Source organism: Thalassophryne amazonica, chromosome 17 (genome assembly GCF_902500255.1).
Source record: "Thalassophryne amazonica chromosome 17, fThaAma1.1, whole genome shotgun sequence".
Taxonomy (NCBI): Eukaryota; Metazoa; Chordata; class Actinopteri; order Batrachoidiformes; family Batrachoididae; genus Thalassophryne; species Thalassophryne amazonica.
This window is the reverse complement of record NC_047119.1, coordinates 33,892,661-33,912,270: the sequence shown is the minus strand read 5'-3', so window position 1 is coordinate 33,912,270 and position 19,610 is coordinate 33,892,661. Positions and strand designations below refer to the sequence as shown.

At 40.2% G+C, this 19,610-nt stretch overlaps 1 protein-coding gene and 1 long non-coding RNA gene across 3 annotated transcripts in view; both read right to left on the bottom strand.

Moving 5' to 3' along the window:
* LOC117529379 overlaps nucleotides 1-19,610 on the bottom strand; it is an 883,736-nt gene that overhangs the window by 197,635 nt on the left and 666,491 nt on the right. The gene's annotated exons all lie outside the window — the stretch shown is intronic.
* Nucleotides 1-19,610, bottom strand: part of jak2a (Janus kinase 2a) — a 64,954-nt gene that overhangs the window by 21,089 nt on the left and 24,255 nt on the right. For both annotated transcript variants that reach the window (XM_034192121.1, XM_034192123.1), the window contains exons 3-11: nucleotides 16,955-17,078; nucleotides 16,730-16,850; nucleotides 14,082-14,227; nucleotides 12,123-12,417; nucleotides 11,799-11,918; nucleotides 9,603-9,760; nucleotides 9,415-9,526; nucleotides 8,929-9,115; nucleotides 4,622-4,746 (exon numbers count right to left, since the gene is read on the bottom strand). In XM_034192121.1, coding sequence (XP_034048012.1) covers nucleotides 4,622-4,746; nucleotides 8,929-9,115; nucleotides 9,415-9,526; nucleotides 9,603-9,760; nucleotides 11,799-11,918; nucleotides 12,123-12,417; nucleotides 14,082-14,227; nucleotides 16,730-16,850; nucleotides 16,955-17,078 — 1,388 coding nt within the window. The remainder of the gene's footprint in view (nucleotides 1-4,621; nucleotides 4,747-8,928; nucleotides 9,116-9,414; nucleotides 9,527-9,602; nucleotides 9,761-11,798; nucleotides 11,919-12,122; nucleotides 12,418-14,081; nucleotides 14,228-16,729; nucleotides 16,851-16,954; nucleotides 17,079-19,610) is intronic.

Sequence of the window (19,610 nt, the reverse complement as noted above, 5' to 3'; positions counted from 1 at the left end):
TGCAGTGCTTATGATTGTTGTTCATTTGGCTGCTCCCATTTTTGTTCGGGGTCGCCACAGTGGATACAGCTAGATCCACATTGGTATTTGGCACAGGATACCCTTCCCGATGCAATTCCAGTGTTACCTGGAGAAACAGACACAGCCGCTGGTGTTCCAAAGAGGTCTCCCATCCAATTACTAACCAGGTCCCGCACTGCTTAGCTTCTGAAATCTGACGAGATCAGGCTGGTAATTAATTGTAATAGTTTAGTGCTGATCAGTCAATATATACCTCAAATTTATTTTTCCATGTGTTTTGTTTTGTGATTGAGGGAAAAGTGACATTTGACTTGAAATCAAAACACAGTGAGATTGTCCAGATGAAGATGAAGCCAACAGAACCTTGTTTTTGTCAGTAAGAGTATGAACCCCAGTTCTTGACCTGAGGTAACAAGAAGGATGACTGCAGTGGCACTGAGGTCACCGCAGGGTGAAACAGCCATTCATTACTGGGACTCTGCTTGGGCCAAGCTGGTGCCACATATGTGTCAAATGTCTCATGGCTTATTTATTTGATCACATGTCTGAGGAAGCCGTAGAGTTAATATCAGTATTTTTCACTTTTTGTATGGTGACTGTACTACCTTTTCCCCCAAGTTTTGGAATGAGTACGTGTGTCCTGCCTCTTTTTATGTAAATAAAAAATATTTTGATAACATTAACTTCATGGAATGTGTCAATTGGGAGACATGTATTAGGTGTATGTTCTCTACAGTGAATGGATCAGCTGTTAGTAATGTGATGTTAAAAAAGTATTTGGAGCAAATTTCAGTTACACTTGTCAGAGGGGTCTCAGATGAGATGTGTCAGGCCTAAATGATCTTTATAGCATGAAAATATACTGCTTTTGGACTTTAATAAATGAACCTGGATTATTTTCATTTTCAAATCTGTTCCTTCAAAGTAAAAATTTGGATTCGTACAGTTTTACGTGTCACATAACCATGAGTGTGACGAATAATCGTTATTGCAAAAATGAGCATACAGTAGTGTTCAGAATAATAGTAGTGCTATGTGACCAAAAAGATTCATCCAGGTTTTGAGTATATTTCTTATTGTTACATGGGAAACAAGGTACCAGTAGATTCAGTAGATTCTCACAAATCCAACAAGACCAAGCATTCATGATATGCACACTCTTAAGACTATGAAACTGGGCTATTAGTAAAAAAAAAAAAAAAAAAAAAAAGTAGAAAAGGGGGAGTTCACAATAATAGTAGTGTGGCATTCAGTCAGTGAGTTCGTGAATTTTGTGGAACAAACAGGTGTGAATCAGGTGTCCCCTATGTAAGGATGAAGCCAGCACCTGTTGAACATATTTTTCTCTTTGAAAGCCTGAGGAAAATGGGACGTTCAAGACATTGTTCAGAAGAACAGCGTAGTTTGATTAAAAAGTTGATTGGAGAGGGGAAAACTTATACGCAGGTGCAAAAAATTATAGGCTGTTCATCTACAATGATCTCCAATGCTTTAAAATGGACAAAAAAAAACAGACACGTGGAAGAAAACGGAAAACAACCATCAAAATTGATAGAAGAATAACCAGAATGGCAAAGGCTCACCCATTGATCAGCTCCAGGATGATCAAAGACAGTCTGGAGTTACCTGTAAGTGCTGTGACAGAAGATGCCTGTGTGAAGCTAATTTATTTGCAAGAATCCCCCTGCAAAGTCCCTCTGTTAAATAAAAGACGTGCAGAAGAGGTTACAATTTGCCGAAGAACACATCAACTGGCCTAAAGAGAAATGGAGGAATATTTTGTGGACTGATGTAAAATTGTTCTTTTTGGGTCTAAGGGCCGCAGACAGTTTGTGAGACGACCCCCAAACTCTGAATTCAAGCCACAGTTCACAGTGAAGACAGTGAAGCATGGTGGTGCAAGCATCATGATATGGGCATGTTTCACTTACTATGGTTTTGGGCCTATATATCGCATACCAGGTATCATGGATCAATTTGGATATGTCAAAATACTTGAAGAGGTCATGTTGCCTTATGCTGAAGAGGACATGCCCTTGAAATGGGTGTTTCAACAAGACAATGACCCCAAGCACACTAGTAAACGAGCAAAATCTTGGTTCCAAACCAACAAAATTAATGCCTCAGAGATGTGAAGAAATCATGAAAAACAGTGGTTATACAACTAAATACTAGTTTAGTGATTCATAGGATTGCTAAAAAAGCAGTTTGAACATAACAGTTTTGAGTTTGTAGCGTCAACAGCAGATGCTACTATTATTGTGAACACCACCTTTTCTACTTTTTTTTTTACTAATAGCCCAATTTCATAGCCTTAAGAGTGTGCATATCATGAATGCTTGGTCTTGTTGGATTTGTGAGAATCTACTGAATCTACTGGTACCTTGTTTCCCATGTAACAATAAGAAATACGAGGTCTATTAGAAAAGTATCCGACCTTACTATTTTTTTCAAAAACCATATGGATTTGAATCACGTGTGATTACATCAGACGTGCTTGAACCCTCGTGGGCATGCGAGAGTTTTTTCACGCCTGTCGGTTACGTCATTCACCTGTGGGCAGTCTTTGAGGAGTCGCCCACCCTCTCGTCGATTTTTTCATTGTTGGCTCAGAGCCTGCTGCTTTGTTTGATCAAAATTTTTTCAAAACTGTAAGGCACAACTGAGTGGACACCATTCAATAAATTCAGCTGGTTTTCGGTAAAAATTTTAACAGCTGATGAGAGATTTTGGTCTGGTAGTGTCGCCGTAAGGACGGCCCACGGCGCCTGACGGCGATCTGCGCTTCGAGGCGGCAGCGTCTCGCCGTTTCAAGTTGAAAACTTCCACATTTCAGGCTCTGCTGACCCAGTAAGTCGTCAGAGAACAGAGAACTTTCAGAAGAAGTCGGCATGAGGAGTTTATTCGGACATTCCATTGTTAACGGACATTTTGTAATGAAAGAATGTGCGGGCAGAGTCGCATGTCGGGCCGACCTGACCGCGGGGGGTCGCGACAGGAAAAACACCTCCGTGTTGGAAACCTTAACGGACAAGTTGGAAAGTGCCCAAGCTGTTAAACAATTTCTCAGTTACTCACTTGTTGAAAGCCATCAAAAGCCGCCTGAATTTTACAAATGGTTTTCAACACGGAGGTGTTTTTCCTGTCGCGGCGCACACAGATTTGCCGAGTCGTCACGGAAACGACTCAGCGAATTTGCGCGCACGTCTTTCATTAAAAAATGTCCTTAAACAGTGGAATGTCCGCATAAAGTCCTCATGCCGGCCTCTTCTGAATCTTCTCTGTTCTCTCACGACGTCCTGGGTGAATTAAGCCTTAAATTAGGATGTTTTCAGGTCGAAACAGGACGACGACGGCGCCTGGAAGCGCTGCAGGACATCCCGCTCCGTGGGAAGTCCATACAGCGACAGAAACACCCCATAATCTCTCATCAGCCGTTAAACTTTTCACCGAAAACCATCTGAATTTCTCGAATAGTGTCCACTCGGATATTCCTCACAGGTCCAGAAAAAAGTTTGATAAAGCAACGCGCGCCGTCTCGAGCAGCGTGTGAAACAAAGGAATTCAGCTGAGAGGGCGGGACCACATCTCACTCAAGGCCTGCCCACAGGGAAATTACGTCACCGACACGCGTGAAAAAACTCACGCATGCGCACGAGGGTTCAAGCATGATTGGTGTAATCGCATGTCAATCAATTCCATATAGTTTTTTTTTTTTTTTTTTATAAAACTGCCGGTTAGTTTTATAAGATACCTCGTATACACAAAACCTGGATTAATCTTTTTAGTCACATAGCACTACTATCATTCTGAACACTACTGTACAGTGCAAAAGTCCACTGGTTCACATAACACAATCACTCATTTTAACCATATGTCCATAACTGTTAACTTATGTGTTCTTGTGAAAATGACTTTACAGGCAGTTACATCTATAACAAAAGCATTTAACAGATGTTTTGCTGTATGTGGAGCTCAGCAAAATGGGGGAAAACCATTGCTGATCATGACAGTCTCAGAACTACAGGGCTGATGAGACTGACTAATTTCCGGATTCATGGATATTTGACGTTAACTTTTCATTGGCCATATTATATATATAAAATTAGGGGTGTCACGGTTCGATACAGGAGCATCAATCTGAGCAGCACAGAACTGCTATCAGACACTTTAGCATTGTGAGGCAGTGTACTGTAAACGTTTTCATTAAAAGATTATGAATTGATTAAATCTCTCGTCAATGCACGTTAGGATGAAACTACTGTGCAGCGCATTGTTGTTGTTTTTTGTCTATCTCGCTTGACATGTGAAGAGAGACTCCCCTCAATATTTTTTCCACTTTAAGTTTGTTTAATTTTTGTGCAAATGAAGGCAATTCATAAAACCTGACTCTGTACAGATTTGAAATCATTGTTCGCAGTGTCGCTGTTCAACGGCCATCTCATCCGAGAAATTTTACACGAATTCATATAAAACATCAATTTATAAGTTTGTGATGTTTTTCCCTCGTAAACTCGAATGTCTACTGATCTCATCCTGGGACAGTGTTTCAACACCAGTGCATAAGAAGAGGCTGAAAAGAGAAGTGTCTCAAGCTTACGATAGTGAGGTCTTCTTTTTGGATCTTGTGGAAAACCATTTGACTGATGTTGTGTAGGTGCAGCGAAGCTGACGGTGACACATCGCTCCCTTGGTTACTTCTACACACCAGCAGATTTGATTTATCTATTAAAAAAAAAAAAAATTCTGAATCATCAAACGTAACATTTTTTTTCATTAAAGTCATTAAACCAATAACATGGTCACAGCATGCACAGACAGTGCCAGACGCTACGCAGGAATTGATACCTTGGATGCCAGGGCCAACTGTATCAAAAATATACGGGAGAGAACAACATCATTGGGGGGTGGTATCTGTTTTGCGTTCATCACTATGTCCCTTAACAAGCAAATCAAACCTGTTGGGAGTGGTTCACGTTGGCTGTAACAGCTGAGCAGTCAGAAGAGTCAGAGAGAAAGGGGCTGAACAGTGATCAAATATCGTCAGGTTTGTCCATCTCAAAAATAATAAAAAATTCAAGAATTTCTCAGATGTCAGCAGGTCCTTCAGCATCTGGAAATGTTCAGGGGTTGACGACTGTTTACACTACTGAATAATTTGGTCTGAGAAGGTTTACAGATGAAGGGGCCATGTCGAGCTGTGACTTTTTTTTTTTTTTTTTTGCTGCCATCTGGTAATTTCCCAATGAGTTTCAAAGAATTTTAGATTAAATGGTGAATGATTTTTTTTCTATCTCCACTTCCCCACAGGCCTGCCTGAGAGAGTGAGCACTGTTCAACCACAGCTAGGACTTGAGCTGGGGGGGGTCTGTATTTAAGGCAAACTACAGAGTCCCCAATTGCTGAACAAGAAGAATGGACTTCAGAAATGGATCAGTCTCAAAAAACCTTCAGAGAACTGGTTTGCAGTGAGAAAGAGTAAATATGACAGGAAAATGACCTGAGATTCTGGCAATACACAAAAGACTAGATAGCGTGACATGGAATACAGCAGGCTTATGATCAGAAAGAGATGGATCCTCAAAAAGAGCAATCAGAGATTTCTGACGTCCGCCAATCCGAATCACCTCCAAAATTCAGTGGGGTCTTCCATGTCCTAATATATATCTGTGGTGCAAATTTGGTGAGAATCTGGTAGTTGGTAGTTTTGATGTAATCCTGAAAAGCCTATAAAGTGAAACTTGATCCAGAATCCGGATCACCTCCAAAATTTAATGGAGTCTTCGATGGCCTAATATTCTATCTGTGGTGAAAATTTTGTCAAAATCCGTGCAGTAGTTTTGACGTAATCGCGCAAACGGACAGACAAATAAATAAATGCAGATGATTTTATGACGCCCGTGGTAGACGTAATAATTATTGATACTGAAACCCACAAGACAAAATAAGGTCAACAGTGTGTCCACATACACGGGTAGCCTAATTTATGAGGGCGTTGAGAGGTTTTAAGTCTGAACCAGAAAAAGGAAGGTGTGGATTTTCATCTTTTGCATTCTGAGAAAGCAACATTTCTCAACATTGCACCCAGTGAGTCAAAGCTTCACACATTCTTGAGAAATGTGGGTTTCTCAGAAACCAACAGATTGAGAACCATGCCATACTTATTCTGAGTCATGCTCAAAACTTCTCAATTGCCCCTTGTATATCCTGGAGAAGACTAAACAAATCCAAGACATGACAGAACTTGCTGACATGGGTCTACCCAGACAATAGAAACTGGTATTACAATTGTGTAATGCTACAAACTGACAGAAAGTCAAAAATGGAGGGCCAAGGGCCCTGTGGGTTACCAGCTCAGTTAAAGCCCAAGGCAAAATGGCCATTTTTGGCATAAAAATGGCCACCATTTCCAAACAAAAGAATCTAAACAAATAATTTTGGGATGGGAACAATATCAATGACCAATACTGTGCCCTTGTTAAATTAAAAGAAAAGTTATCAGACAGTTTTTGAGAAAATTGGGTCCAAATATCCAAACTGGCTGTTTTCTGCATAAAAATTGCCACCATTTCCAAATGAACGAATCTATGACTATAGGTTTTTGATGTGAAATATGTCACCAACCCATATTATGCCTTTGACAAATTAGAAAAAAAAAAAGTTTGACAGTTTTTGAGAAAACTGCCTTTAAGTGCTCAAAATGGCCATTTTCTACATGAAAATAGCCGCTATTTCCAAATGAATGAATCTATGTATATGATTTTTAGATGGTAAAAATGTCAATGACCCATATTACACCTTTGCCAAATTGAGAAAAAGAGTTAGGCAGATTTTGAGATTTCGCAATAAACAGACGATGGCGATTACTACGACAGATGCCACGAAAACAATCTGTTATTAAGTCTTTAAATGTTTTTAAAAAAATTTGTGATCAAAAGAGACATTCGAATTTTCCCATAATGCCTTTCAGCACGTCTGTTAAAAGATCAAGCCTTCAGAATTTAGCGCATTCCTTTAAGAGATATGTCATATGTGATGTTTTCTCTCTGTAAAAATGACAGTTACCATTAATATTGACAAACTGTCCAGAATTAGTTGTTTGAGTAAAACCATAAGTGAAAAGTGTGTTGCACTTCATGTCTCCTCCACACTGTCTTTGTGCATGTTGAAAGTAAATGACTTATTTTTCCTTTTTGGGCAACAGCAGCTGGCTTGCTCCTCTCTTTTCTACTGAGGGAGGACTGACCTCACAGCCGTCTGACTTTTGCAAAACATGCAACAGGTAAGTACTAAAATGTATGATTTTGACTGTTAAGTTTATTCACTATGCAGCACAAAAAAAAAGTTAGCGGACTGAAAGTTAGTGGAACTAAATTTAGCGGAAACTAAGTGGCCCGCTGATGGTTTTCAAAATTAGCTGAAAAGCTAATCAAAAAAAGTTAGCTTTGCTAATTAATGGTTAGCGGATTAGTGGAACTGTGCCCACCACTGCAAAATTTTCTTTGCACACTTGCACAAAGCCACGCACAGTTTACAACGGCTTATAACTGTCTGCGATGGGTTTACTCTCCTGCACGGCAGAGTGCGCGGATCAAAGTCGTGCAAGTGTCAAGGCAGCTTTACTGAATCACTTCCATTCAACATACTGAGAATACATCTCCTTCTGCTCAGTCTTTTCTGCCACCTTCTCTGCTTAAGACACACCTAGGATTCTTAAAAGTCCTCCTCCCTACTCTTATGACTGGTTCACATGGCAAAATAATTAGGCCAATTTCGGACCCGATTTTCTCCTTCTGACAATCTTACGGACGTTCCGCCTATCGTGATGACACTAAAGATAATCTTATCAGATATTCCTGCTGTGTGTGGTGCGTTAAGGGTGCTCTGATCTGCTCATAAGGACGTCAGGAGCGCAAATCGGGGATATTCCGACATGTTGGATTGTCTTGGCCTGATACTGCAGTGAGTGTGGTTTCCCCCAACCACAAACGAGCATGCAGCCTGCTGAATGTGACGTGCAGGCAATCAGAAAGTGAGGTGATGGACGCACGGAACGGAATGTAAAATCAAAAAACGGCTGTTATGACTTACCAGAAAGTCCGGTGGTCGTGCTTCCTCCACTCCTTTAAAGAACGCCTTTTTGTTTTCTTTTTGTATTGTTTTTTTCTCTGTTCTAAATAGTCCACAAACTATCTCTGTTTACTCTGAAGTTACATTTAATTTCGAGAGGTTCTGTGAGATTTCCTGTCTGACCTGGGAATGTTCGTGTGTGAAATCTGTTTGTGTGTGGTGTGTTGTCTTCACCGTATGGCTGCACACCATACACTGTACAACCAAAACTGTTAGATCTATGATTTTTTTATCTCCACATGTGTGGTCTCTCAGGTTTTGGAAACCTACAGACAATTTTAAAATGTTGCCGTGTGAACCAGCAAGTTTTTAAAATTGCTAAGATTATCTTTAATCTGATAAAACTATCTTTAAAGCCACGATAGTCAGTGCGTCCTTAAAATTGTCGGAAGGGGAATATCTGATCCAAAATCAGCATAATTATCTTGCTGTGAGAACCAGGCATTAGGAGCTCTCTTAAGGCCTAAGGTGCTTTGTGAACACCATTTAATTTACCAAGGGAAAATTCTAAGAAATGTCTAAGAATATGAGGAATTCTAAGCTTTTTCTTTGAATAACGTCACTAGGAGCTACTTTTAGCCTCCGGGTGCTTCATGGATACGGGCCCTGGCCCTCCCTGATGCTGGCTGTCTGTAAGGTTTATTCTGATAACACGATCACCTCAATGAAAATAAACATGTATTAGAGCTGTGACACAAGCATGACGCTTGCTGTGTGTTTCAGACCTTATTGATATCCCAAACCCTATGAGTCTCAGTCTGCAAGTTGACCTCTGACCTTTGGGGCTGGGTGGGCAGCACTTGGTCAGCTGGAAAGTGTAGCCATCAGTGCGCAGTGCTTCTTTCTGGTAGCAGTGCAGCAGTTCCCTCAGCGAGCCAAAGCTCTTTTTGGCACCACTTAGAATGTATTCTCCAGACTCAGTCTTCACGATGTGACCGTGCTTGTAATCCACCACAGCATCATACTGAAAACAAACAGTGGAACGCTCATTTTGTGCTTAATATGGATATGCAAAATATCATAATAATAAAAATTTGAATTTCTTTTAGCAACTTTTCAGATGGGTAATTTTGGGATTAGCTGTGCCAAACCTCTGCAAGTGGCTGGATTATTCCTCTAGTCATACAGCAGTTACTCTGCAGAAGCATGCATTAAATTATGCACTGTCAAACAGCAGCTGCTCTGATGCTTTTCAGAAGTAGCCATGTAAAAAATACATGCCTTTGGGTATATCCCCCCCAAAGCATTAGCACTGCTGCTTACCCCCACAACAAAGGATATGAAGTATTTGTTGTAGTCCTTGGGGCTGCAGCGGATGATGTACAAGCCTTGCTGATTACCAGAGCAACGTAACTTGAGGTTTGAGAACTCCATCCTGTGATCAAAGAGATGGAACATGTGAATGAGTCTGTGGTTGAGACACACTGTCTGTGCGTCTGTGTGATACTTACGACACAGGGCCATGGCAGTAACTCCGAATGGCTTCCATAAGTCTGGGCGGAGCCACCTCTTTGCACAGGTAATGATGAGCGTCTGCGACTAATCTGTAATACCCATCAACTAATGACACAAATGACAGAGCTTCTGAGAGTGAATGGAACTCCAGCTCCTGTGAGATCAGAAAGAATGCACCAAAACTTAGCATAATAATATAATTCAATAAATTAAAGTAGACCTGCATTGAAATAAATGCAGTCAGATCTTTGGACCAAAAAATGACTTATATTTACACGTAAGATCCTTCTGAATGTAGTAAAGTAAATCTGCAAGCCCAGATCTGTCATTCAACGGAGAAATCTTCATTTAACAATGACAAATTTATAGCTAAAATTTAGCCCTCCACAAAACTGTCATCTCATCATGGACGCTGCCGAGACATCAGGGAGAAGACCCTCTCCCAGCATGCATTGCGCGCGCCAACTGTAATTTGTGGATTTATGTCAGTTTGCATCTGCACCTTTTTCTTGTTTTACGGAAGGATCTACTTTTTTAAAACTTCATATTGTCTTGCGGTATGCTTGGTGAGTACACATTTCTTTTATTTGTGCTTGAAAATCATTTTTGGGGACTTTTTCATACGCCCGTTTGATTGAGTGGTGTCGCATTGAAAAACTACTGTCTTTCGCCTCCGGTGTACCATCGCGGGCTACGGAGGCGAGACCCGCAAAGAATTCAAGTCATTAAAAATATATAAACCTCTCTCAGCGGCCACGGAGCTCTGCGGCTCCGATTACCGAGACGTGCGGCGCTGCGTATTTTGCCGCAAGAAGTCTGTCCTTGCGAGCAACAGGTGTCACCGCGCGCTCTGCATTAAAACGGCGAGCGTAGTCTCTGGACTTGTGCCAAGTTGGCTGCGCCTCCATTCAGTAGTAAGAGAGGTGGTGCCGGCTGCATAGCAGACACGGGGGTGTGAGTGGCCCGTGGCGGCATTTAACGAGCGCATGCACTCGGTAAGCGCATCAGGGGCAGTGAGAGTGAGGAGTCGGGGAAGAACGGCGCCCGCTGTCGATGCCGCCGCTGATCTGAGCATGCAGAGCTGTATCTCACATTCATTGCAGCTTACTTCTGGATGCTGAAACCATGATGTGTATAACAGTAACATTACTAACAGTTAAAATCAATTTCAATGCAGGATCGGACTGAAGGTGGGAACGCGTCGTCTCGTCCCTGACGTCATGGAAATGATCCGGATGTACAAACAGTTTTTGCGGCGGGCTAAATTTTAGCTGCAAATTTGTCATTTTTAAACGAAGATTTCCCCGCTGAATTACAAGTTTGGGCTTACAGATTTACTTTACTGCATTCACAAGGGTCTTATAAATACATATCAGCTATTTCTTTCTGAAATCTGACCACATTTATTTCAATGCAGGTCTACTTTAAGAGTAATGGTTGAGTATGCCCATTTATATTCTTTTGCAAAAGCTTAGACATGAACGTTGTAAGACACAGTGAGACTGCACATGTGCAGATACAGATTATTGTCATTGTAACCAGTACAATGAAATGTAAGGTGCAAGCCTTTCAGTGAAAATAAAAACCTAAGTAAACCATGCACAGATTTGAAAGGTCCGGAGTAGAAAAGGAAAATAAACATAAAATGTAAAAGAATGAAAAAAATATGTCCAGAGCGCAAATTAAAAAAAGAGAAAAAATTATAGAAACATAGTAGCAAAAGAGATTACATATAAAAAATAAAAAAAAGAGAGAGAAAAGTATGTACAAAACTGTGGCTATTTCAGTGGCAGTGGATACTGCACATAAACAAATATTGCACTCATTTCAAGTGTGGCATGTGACATGGCTATTTGGTTCCAGTGGCATTCAAAGCTCTAACAGCAGTTGGGAGAAACTATTTTTGCTATTGTCTTGCTAAAAAAAATTTAATCCATTTGATGCACCAGATCAACCCGAAAGTCAGCACTGTTTTGCTTATATAGTACCACAGATCTGTCTGCCATCTGCTGGACATGTCTGGGCTTGTTACAGGGAATAATCATAATCGCATGCATGATGGAAATTAGGTGCAAGTCTACCTAATGTGTAAATATCATTTCTGTAAGGAGCCACTCTGCTTTAAAAACAAGTGCGTGGGCATCAGAGCAAAACACAGTAGTGTGGAGTGTAACACGTGAGAGTTAGTATACCAGAATGCGATTGTCCTGCGTAGTGAGGGTAACGATGCGACTCTCCACAGAGCCTTCCTTATTTGACTGTTTGATGCTGATGTCAATCACCTCTGGGAAGTCACAGTAGGTCTTGAGCTCCTAAAAATGTAAAAATCAGTGGGAACAGTGGATTTATTCTGCCCTAAATTGAAAGACACACATATTGTCTTTTACTATAAATCCACTGTAATAACCAAAACCTTATATACCAATCTGCAGCTAGCCAAGACTGTGCCACAGCTGTCCAGACTGAAAGCGTAAGTGTGTCACCATGACAACACAACACCATGTCTTGCTCCTCACCTTGTCTTTTGCCTCCACTTCATTTCCTTTTGACTGCTGGATGCCTTTGTTGCCCGTGACTATAATGGTAACCTCCCGAGCAGAGAGGTCAGTAACACAGAAGTGTTCCGAGTAGAGGGATGGCAACAGTGTCTCCAGGGTCATCAGGTATTTCAGCTTCAGGTCTGGCACCCTGGTCTTGCACTCACCGAACTGCTTGATGAAACTCTTGAAGCGAAAGCGGATACGCTTCCTGGTCAAGATGTTATATTCCTGAATGCGCGTCCGCATGCATCCTGGCAGGAAACACTTGTAGCTACAAACAGGAAGAGTTATGGAGTGGGGTGGCAGAGAAGATCAGAGGTGAAGTATAAGAAAAAGAAGAAAAAAATATAGTCCAGTGAAAGTAAAATTATCACAATATCATATTTTCTGGAGTGTAAGTTGCACCTGTTAAAAAATGCCTCTTGAAGAAGAAAAACTCACAAGTCACACCTTTTTTTCTGTATTATCAACTTTAATTTGGGGTTTTTGTGCATTGTTTAGTGTTTTTTTTTTTTTTTTTGTTTAGTGCTTTGATTACTGGGAAAATCCAACATAAATAGTCATTACAGTTATTCTTATTAAACTGAATGTGATATTTTGATATATATGTCGCACCAGAGAAGACGTCACAGGACCTCCCAAACTAGTAAAAAGAAATCAACTTTTCATGTTTTTAAAATCACTATGACCTAAAGCTTCAGAAATATGTCCTGTATGTTTTAACAATAGAATAAAATAAGTAAAAATTAGCATAACTGAGAATTTGAAAAATCAAATCAAATTTATTAATTTATATATATATATATATATATATATATATATATATATATATATATATATATATATATAAATAATTGTATATATTAATTTATATATATAAATTTATATTTATATAGAAAAAGGACCTTTGTTGTTATTGTGCATATAAATTTTGTCCTCTGCATTTAACCCATCCACCAACAAAGCTCCCTGAGGTGAAGCAGTTTAGCACCTCCTTCACCTCCATATCTCTGTAGCTTTTTTACTCCTGTTTAGAGAGACTGTACAGGTGCGTAGCCACAGAGGCGAGGGGTCGAAAGCCCCTCCCCAAAGCCCCCATAACAGTAAAGATCCAATGTGAAGACTTCTTACATACAATAGCAATAATAATAATAATGGCAATTGATGTATTTTTAACAGCTATCTCAGACTTCTCCTATAATGTTAAGGTTAGCGAACTTAGAATCATAATGTAATGTGTTGGGCAGAGGTGTCAAATCCGGCTTCAGATAGTAAAAACCATCCCATGTGTTGCTTCTACCTGTGCACCTAAAACAGGTGATCTCAATAATTAGCTCATCCACCTGCCTGAATAGCTGAACTCATTAATATCAGCTGGTTTATTGGGAAGATGGAACAAATATGTGGCTGAACTTTTACTTTCTGAAGCTGGATTTGACACCTCTGGTGTTTGGGAAGGGTTTCAGTGTTAGTTGGAGGGTGTGGACTGCTCTGAGGAAACACTGCTGTTAAAAAACAAAAAACACACACATACTGTACTGGATTACATGACTTGATTTTTGATGATGATCTATAGTAGAAATAGCTTTATGCTGACTCACTACCCTAATTATGCATCAACACTGTACCAGATCACACCTTATTTTAAGAACAACATGCCTGAGGACACAGCAGAGTGCAAGAATATTTGTTACATAAAGTGACAACTGAAAACAAGCAATGACAACTGCACTGTGCATCACCACAAAGTTTAATTTTTGTGTTTTTCAGACTTTGCCAAAGCATAAAACTGAAATTGATAGTGTTTGATTTTGATGATAGCAGCACTGTAATACAAATTTGGAGCCTGAAAATGGTAAACCAACTTAATACAACACTGGCAACATGTTTTCGTTTGTCCATCTCACTTCTACAGTGCCCATTTCTTTACCTTACCTGGTATAATTGTAGATGTCCAGAGGTGACTGTTCATTCTCTTTGGCGACTCTCATCATGTCCAGAACAGCCAAACCGAGACACTCCTCCTGGGCCTCATGGCTCACTGGAATCTGAACGCAGTCATTCAGAAAGTCACTGCGCCACTGCCGGAGAAAAAGATGAGCCAAACGATAATCGACTGAATAAACTCGTAGAAGAAAGAGTGAAAACACAAGCGGAAGATGGAAGAAGAAGAGGAGGTACAGTCAAGTTTTCTGAAACAAAAAAAAGGTCTGATTTATTTGTGCATCTTTGAAGTTTGTGATGACATTACCACACATCTCAAGAGGGATTCTCCAAATTTCTTTTTCATCCTTCTTGAGATGTGTGGCAATGTCATCACAAACTTCAATGTGCATGTTGCAGCTGTATTCCAAAGAAGAGGAGCGCGGATCGAACGTCATCAATTATTGAACTGTGAAGAAAACAAGAGACAAAGTGGGAAACCTTTGGTATCAAATATTAATTTGATGCTTCTGTTACAGGTCTGTAAATAAAATTTTCGAATAAGTTCTCATTTCAAAAACTTGTGTACGATCAAAAAGTGGTAACATTTTATTGGCCCACCCTGTACATGAAAAATATACAGTCCTGTGCAAAGGTTTTAGGCACACAATGACCTAAATAACATGTAATAACACAATATTTATAAAGACAAGTAAAATGTAACAACTTAAAAATTTCTTACATTCTAGGGTGCTTACAGTGCATCCAGAAAGTATTCACAGCGCTGAACTTTTTCCATATTTTTTATGTTACAGCCTTATTCCAAAATGGATGAAATAATTTTTTGTTTTATCAAACTTCTACACACAATACCTCATAATGACAAAGTGAAAAAAGCTTTTATTGAGATTTTTGCAAATTTATTAAAAAATATTTTAAAAAGTAAGAAATCACATATACATAAGTATTCACAGCCTTTGCCATGAAGCTCAAAATTGAGCTCAGGTGCCTCCTATTTCCAGTGCTCATCCTAGAGCTGTTTCTAAAGCTTAACTGGAGTCCACCTGGGGTAAATTCAGTTGATTGGATGTGATTTGGAAAGGCACACACGTGTTTAACATCCCACAGTTGACAGTACATGTCAGAGCACAAGCCAAACATGCAGTCAAAGGAATAGTCTATAGACAGGATTGTCTCGAGGTGCAAATCTGGGGAAGGATACAAACATTTCTGTTGTTTTGAAGGTCCCAATGTACACAGTGGCCTCCATCATCCATAAATGGAAGAAGTTCAGATCCACCAGGCCACCTGTCTAAACTGAGCCATCAGGGGAAAAGGGCTTTAGTCAGGGAGGTGACCAAAAACCTGATGGTCACTCTGTCAGAGCTCCAGCATTCCTCTGTGGAGAGAGGAGAATCTTCCAGGAGGACAATCATCTCTGCAGCAATCTACCAATCAGGTCTGTATGGTAGAGTGGCCAGACTGAAGCCACACCTTCATAAAAGGCACATGGCAGCCTGTCTGGAATTTGCCAAAAGGCACCTGAAGGACTCTCAGACCATAAGAAGCATGGTCATGACAAGACAAAGCATTTGATTTCTTAGTAAAGTAAAAAAAAAATTTCATGTTGTCATTATGGGGTGTTGGGAGTAGAATTTTGAGGGCAAAATGAATTTACTCCATTTTGGAATAAGGCTGTAACATAAAATGTGGAAAAAGTGAAGCTCTGTGAATACTTTCCGGATACAGTGTAAAACCACGGCATATTGTTGTAACTACACTAAGTATAATCATGGCAGTATATGAAGATTATGTACTGTGTGTCAAATCTAACTAATCTGATGTGGACCTGCAGGTTGCTTTGGCACGTTTTATGCTGAATGCCCTTCCTGACGCACCTCCACATTACATGGAGAATTGGCATGGGTGGTCTTGAACCGGTGTCGCTGACCGAACGGTCCCCCCTAAAAGTCGGACCGCCCTGCCTTCACTGCACATGCGTCATTTCGGAAAGTCAGCAGTTGTCATTTCTGAGTGTCAGCAGTGATTCACCGATTATTACTTTGTTTCTGCTTCAAACTGCACTCCAGTCATCATCTGTCTCAGTGACAGATATTTGAAGCTTTTGTACAACAATCATTTCCACATAAATTCAGCATTATTTCATAATAAAAGACGGGGGAAGTGATCAGAGTGCCACGGCAGCACGTCTGAGTCTGATGTGCTGCTGCTGCTGCACCTACATCATTTCAGAGCATCAGCAGCGATTCACAGATTATTGCCTCATTTCTTTTCATTTCTTAAAACTGACTTTAGAATGATTTAAGAGGTTTTACCTTTGATCACTTTGGGTGTAGGGACTCAGATGAGCTGCTGTAGTCCCAAATGACGCATGCGCAGTGAAGGCAGGTCGGACCATTTTTTAGGGGCGACCATTTGGTCGGCGACACCGGGAACCATTTTTACTTTTGAAGCAGGCACAGTAAACACTTGGCTACCAGAACTCAAAATCGTGAGGTTTCCTCAACAAAACAGAGGCAGACTACAGTGTGAATAGTTATATGTGAAATAATAACAAGAAAATATTCCCAAAAAGCATTAACGTCTAGTGTGTAAAGTCGGAACATGCTTGTTGTGACACTAAAATCAACAAGTCTAACCTGAAAAAACTGGTATGACATGACACAGTCATCCATCACAGGACTCTCCATCCCCTTTGACACACTGTAGCGATGGGCGTAGATCGAGCTGCTGCTGTTGTACCAGCTGGGAAAATAGTATCTAAATAGAAAATGAAACCAGAATAAATGATGAGAAGTAGATTATACATACATAATATAAATATAAATCAACAAAAAAAATAAAAGAAAACACATCAGTCCTACCTAATTCTGAAAAGCAGGCGCTCACTGTCCGATTGATGTAGTTTAAAAATGTGATTCGGAGGAAACCACACATGGTCACTTTCCCTCATCAGGCCAAACAAACTGCAGTACAGAGGAGCAATCCCTGGGAACACAACACAACCAGCAGATTTCTTTTTCTGAGGCAAGTCCTTCAGATGTTTGCCAAGTCATTCCTTCCAACAGCCCAAGCGTAAATGGACTTCATTTCAACATTGTTTTTCCATCTGATGCAGACACATAGTGAGCTGCCTGTCTGACAGGGAATCAAAGCAAGTCAGAGGACTGCCACTCTCACCTCCAGGTCACCACCTACCCAGCCAACTTTGCCTAAATTGGTACCACCAAAGGTGACAAACACTTGCAATCCGGTCTCAGTATATAACGGCCTCAACAAAAATGTATTATAACCTCACCAGTGGAGCTGCAAGAATCACTATTATTAAATTAATCACCTACTATTTTGGTAATCAATTCATCCTTTTGAGTCTTCATTTTAAAATGTCCAAATTCTATGATTTCAGCTTTCTAAATGTGAACATTTCCTAGTTTATTTCATTGTTTCTTTGCTTCTCTCTGACAGGAAGCTGTAGTTTGTTCTTTTGTTTGTGTATGTCATCTTGGGCACTGAAAAATAATGAGTGATATTTTTCTGACCTTTTACGGACCAAACAGCCAAAGGACTAATCCAGAAAATAATCAACAGCTTTACTGATAATGTAAGTAATGTTAGTTGCAGTCCTATGAAATATGTAACAATTTTTTTTATGTATTTTGTGTCTCAGGAAGATGCAAAGCTGTGTGATTTTCTTCAGATTTTTTTCCTCCATGACTGCTTTTTAAATTTTTGCAAGTCCATATGTTGGGATTATTATTATCAACATCATCATTAGTAGTAGTAGTAAAACAAATCCTTTTTATGAGAAACTATTTGAATGCAAGGTTAAAAGTTACTGGTAGAATGTGTAGCTATGATTTACTAGTAAATAAAAATCAACTAATCCAAAATTAGACAAAAAAAATGTATATTATATTTAATTGATATTATTTAGATTTCCACTCGGGGTCACCACTGCAGATCCAAGGTAGATCTACATATTGATTTGGCAAGTTTTATGGCGGATGCCCTTCCTGACGCAACTCCACATTAAACGAAGAAATGTGGCAGGGGTGGAATTTGAACCAGGAACCTTCCACACTGAAACCAAGCACACCAACCACTTGGCCACCACCCCTGCTTTTATATATAGGATTTTCTGTGGCACCACTACAATTTTGTTCCATCATATAAAGACCTGATTGGTTTGGTAGATGAAGGTTGGCGTGGTAGCCATGACCAGAGGGTCTTCCATTCAATTTCCCAATTGGAAGGGGTGGCACTAGAGTACCCACAGAAGGGTTCTTAAACAAGGTTCTTAATCCCCCAAGTTGCTCCCAGTGTGTTGCTAGGTGCCATGCATGCCAGTACACTGACAATGGTGTGTGTGTGCGATAGAGTGAGCGAAAGAAAATGTAAGGCATCATTGTAAAATAGTCATGTTGACAGAAGTGATTAGAATCAGGAAGTGTGAACAAGCAACCACATCTGTCAAAACTTGCATGGCTCATGGACTAGTGGATTACTTCATATACTCATTCCACTCACAAAAACTCACTGTGTTTTACGGAAGATATAATCTGATGATCAGCACATAATGCCCAATAAAAAAAAAAAAGTCTATCATCCTCGCCCACATGCCGAAGTCTGCCTGCATCTTTTTTTTTTTTTGCCTAATTTTATTGACGGTGGTACAGCTGGTGCAAGAACCAGCGTTAGTTGGGGAGTATGCTTTGGACGAAACTGACCGAAGTTTACAGAGCCAGACCCAGAACTTACCGCTTGTCATTACTGACAACCACAGACGCGCAGTGGTACAGACTGCTGAAAAGAAGCTGAAGCCATGGTATGGAGTGAGCATTTCCCCCGAGGCAACCATGAGCGACATTTACAGCCAGTATGAACGGGGTATGATGGACAATGGAAATAGCTTGGATGCCAAGTACAACGGTTGTAAGGTGAGTTTTTCCATGTTCGCTTCTTCTTCTCAGTAGTGTCAGAAAGCACTTGCGCTCAATAGTAAATGGGAAGTTTCATTTGCCAGCCTCAAACTTTTACTGCATTGTTTGTTCTCTCTTTACTGTATTGTTTGTTCTCTTTCTAAGAAAAAAAAAAAAAAAATCCACCCACCCTCATAACTTTTTTCTGATGTCAAGGATGACAAACTGCTTTTGTTTGTTTGTTTTTAATGTTGTGATCATTATCCAAGCTTATACAGTGTGGAATATCATAATAAACATAATTCAAAATTACAAATCTAACTACTTGGTGTATCATTTTTTAATACCAATCTGTGAAATGCATGTTTTAATATCATGAAAAATCTGGCCATGTATGCATATAATGCTGTCTTGCTGGAATAAATCTTTCTTTGATCCGTACTCGTAACTCCAGCAGGTATTTAACAGTGAGGTCGCAGGTTAGTTATCAGCAGATATATGTTGTGTGGGCCGCCAGAAGAGGAGGTACTGCTGGCCCACCACCAGAGGGCGCCCTGCCTGAAGTGCGGGCTTCAGGCACGAGAGGGCGCTGCCGCCATGG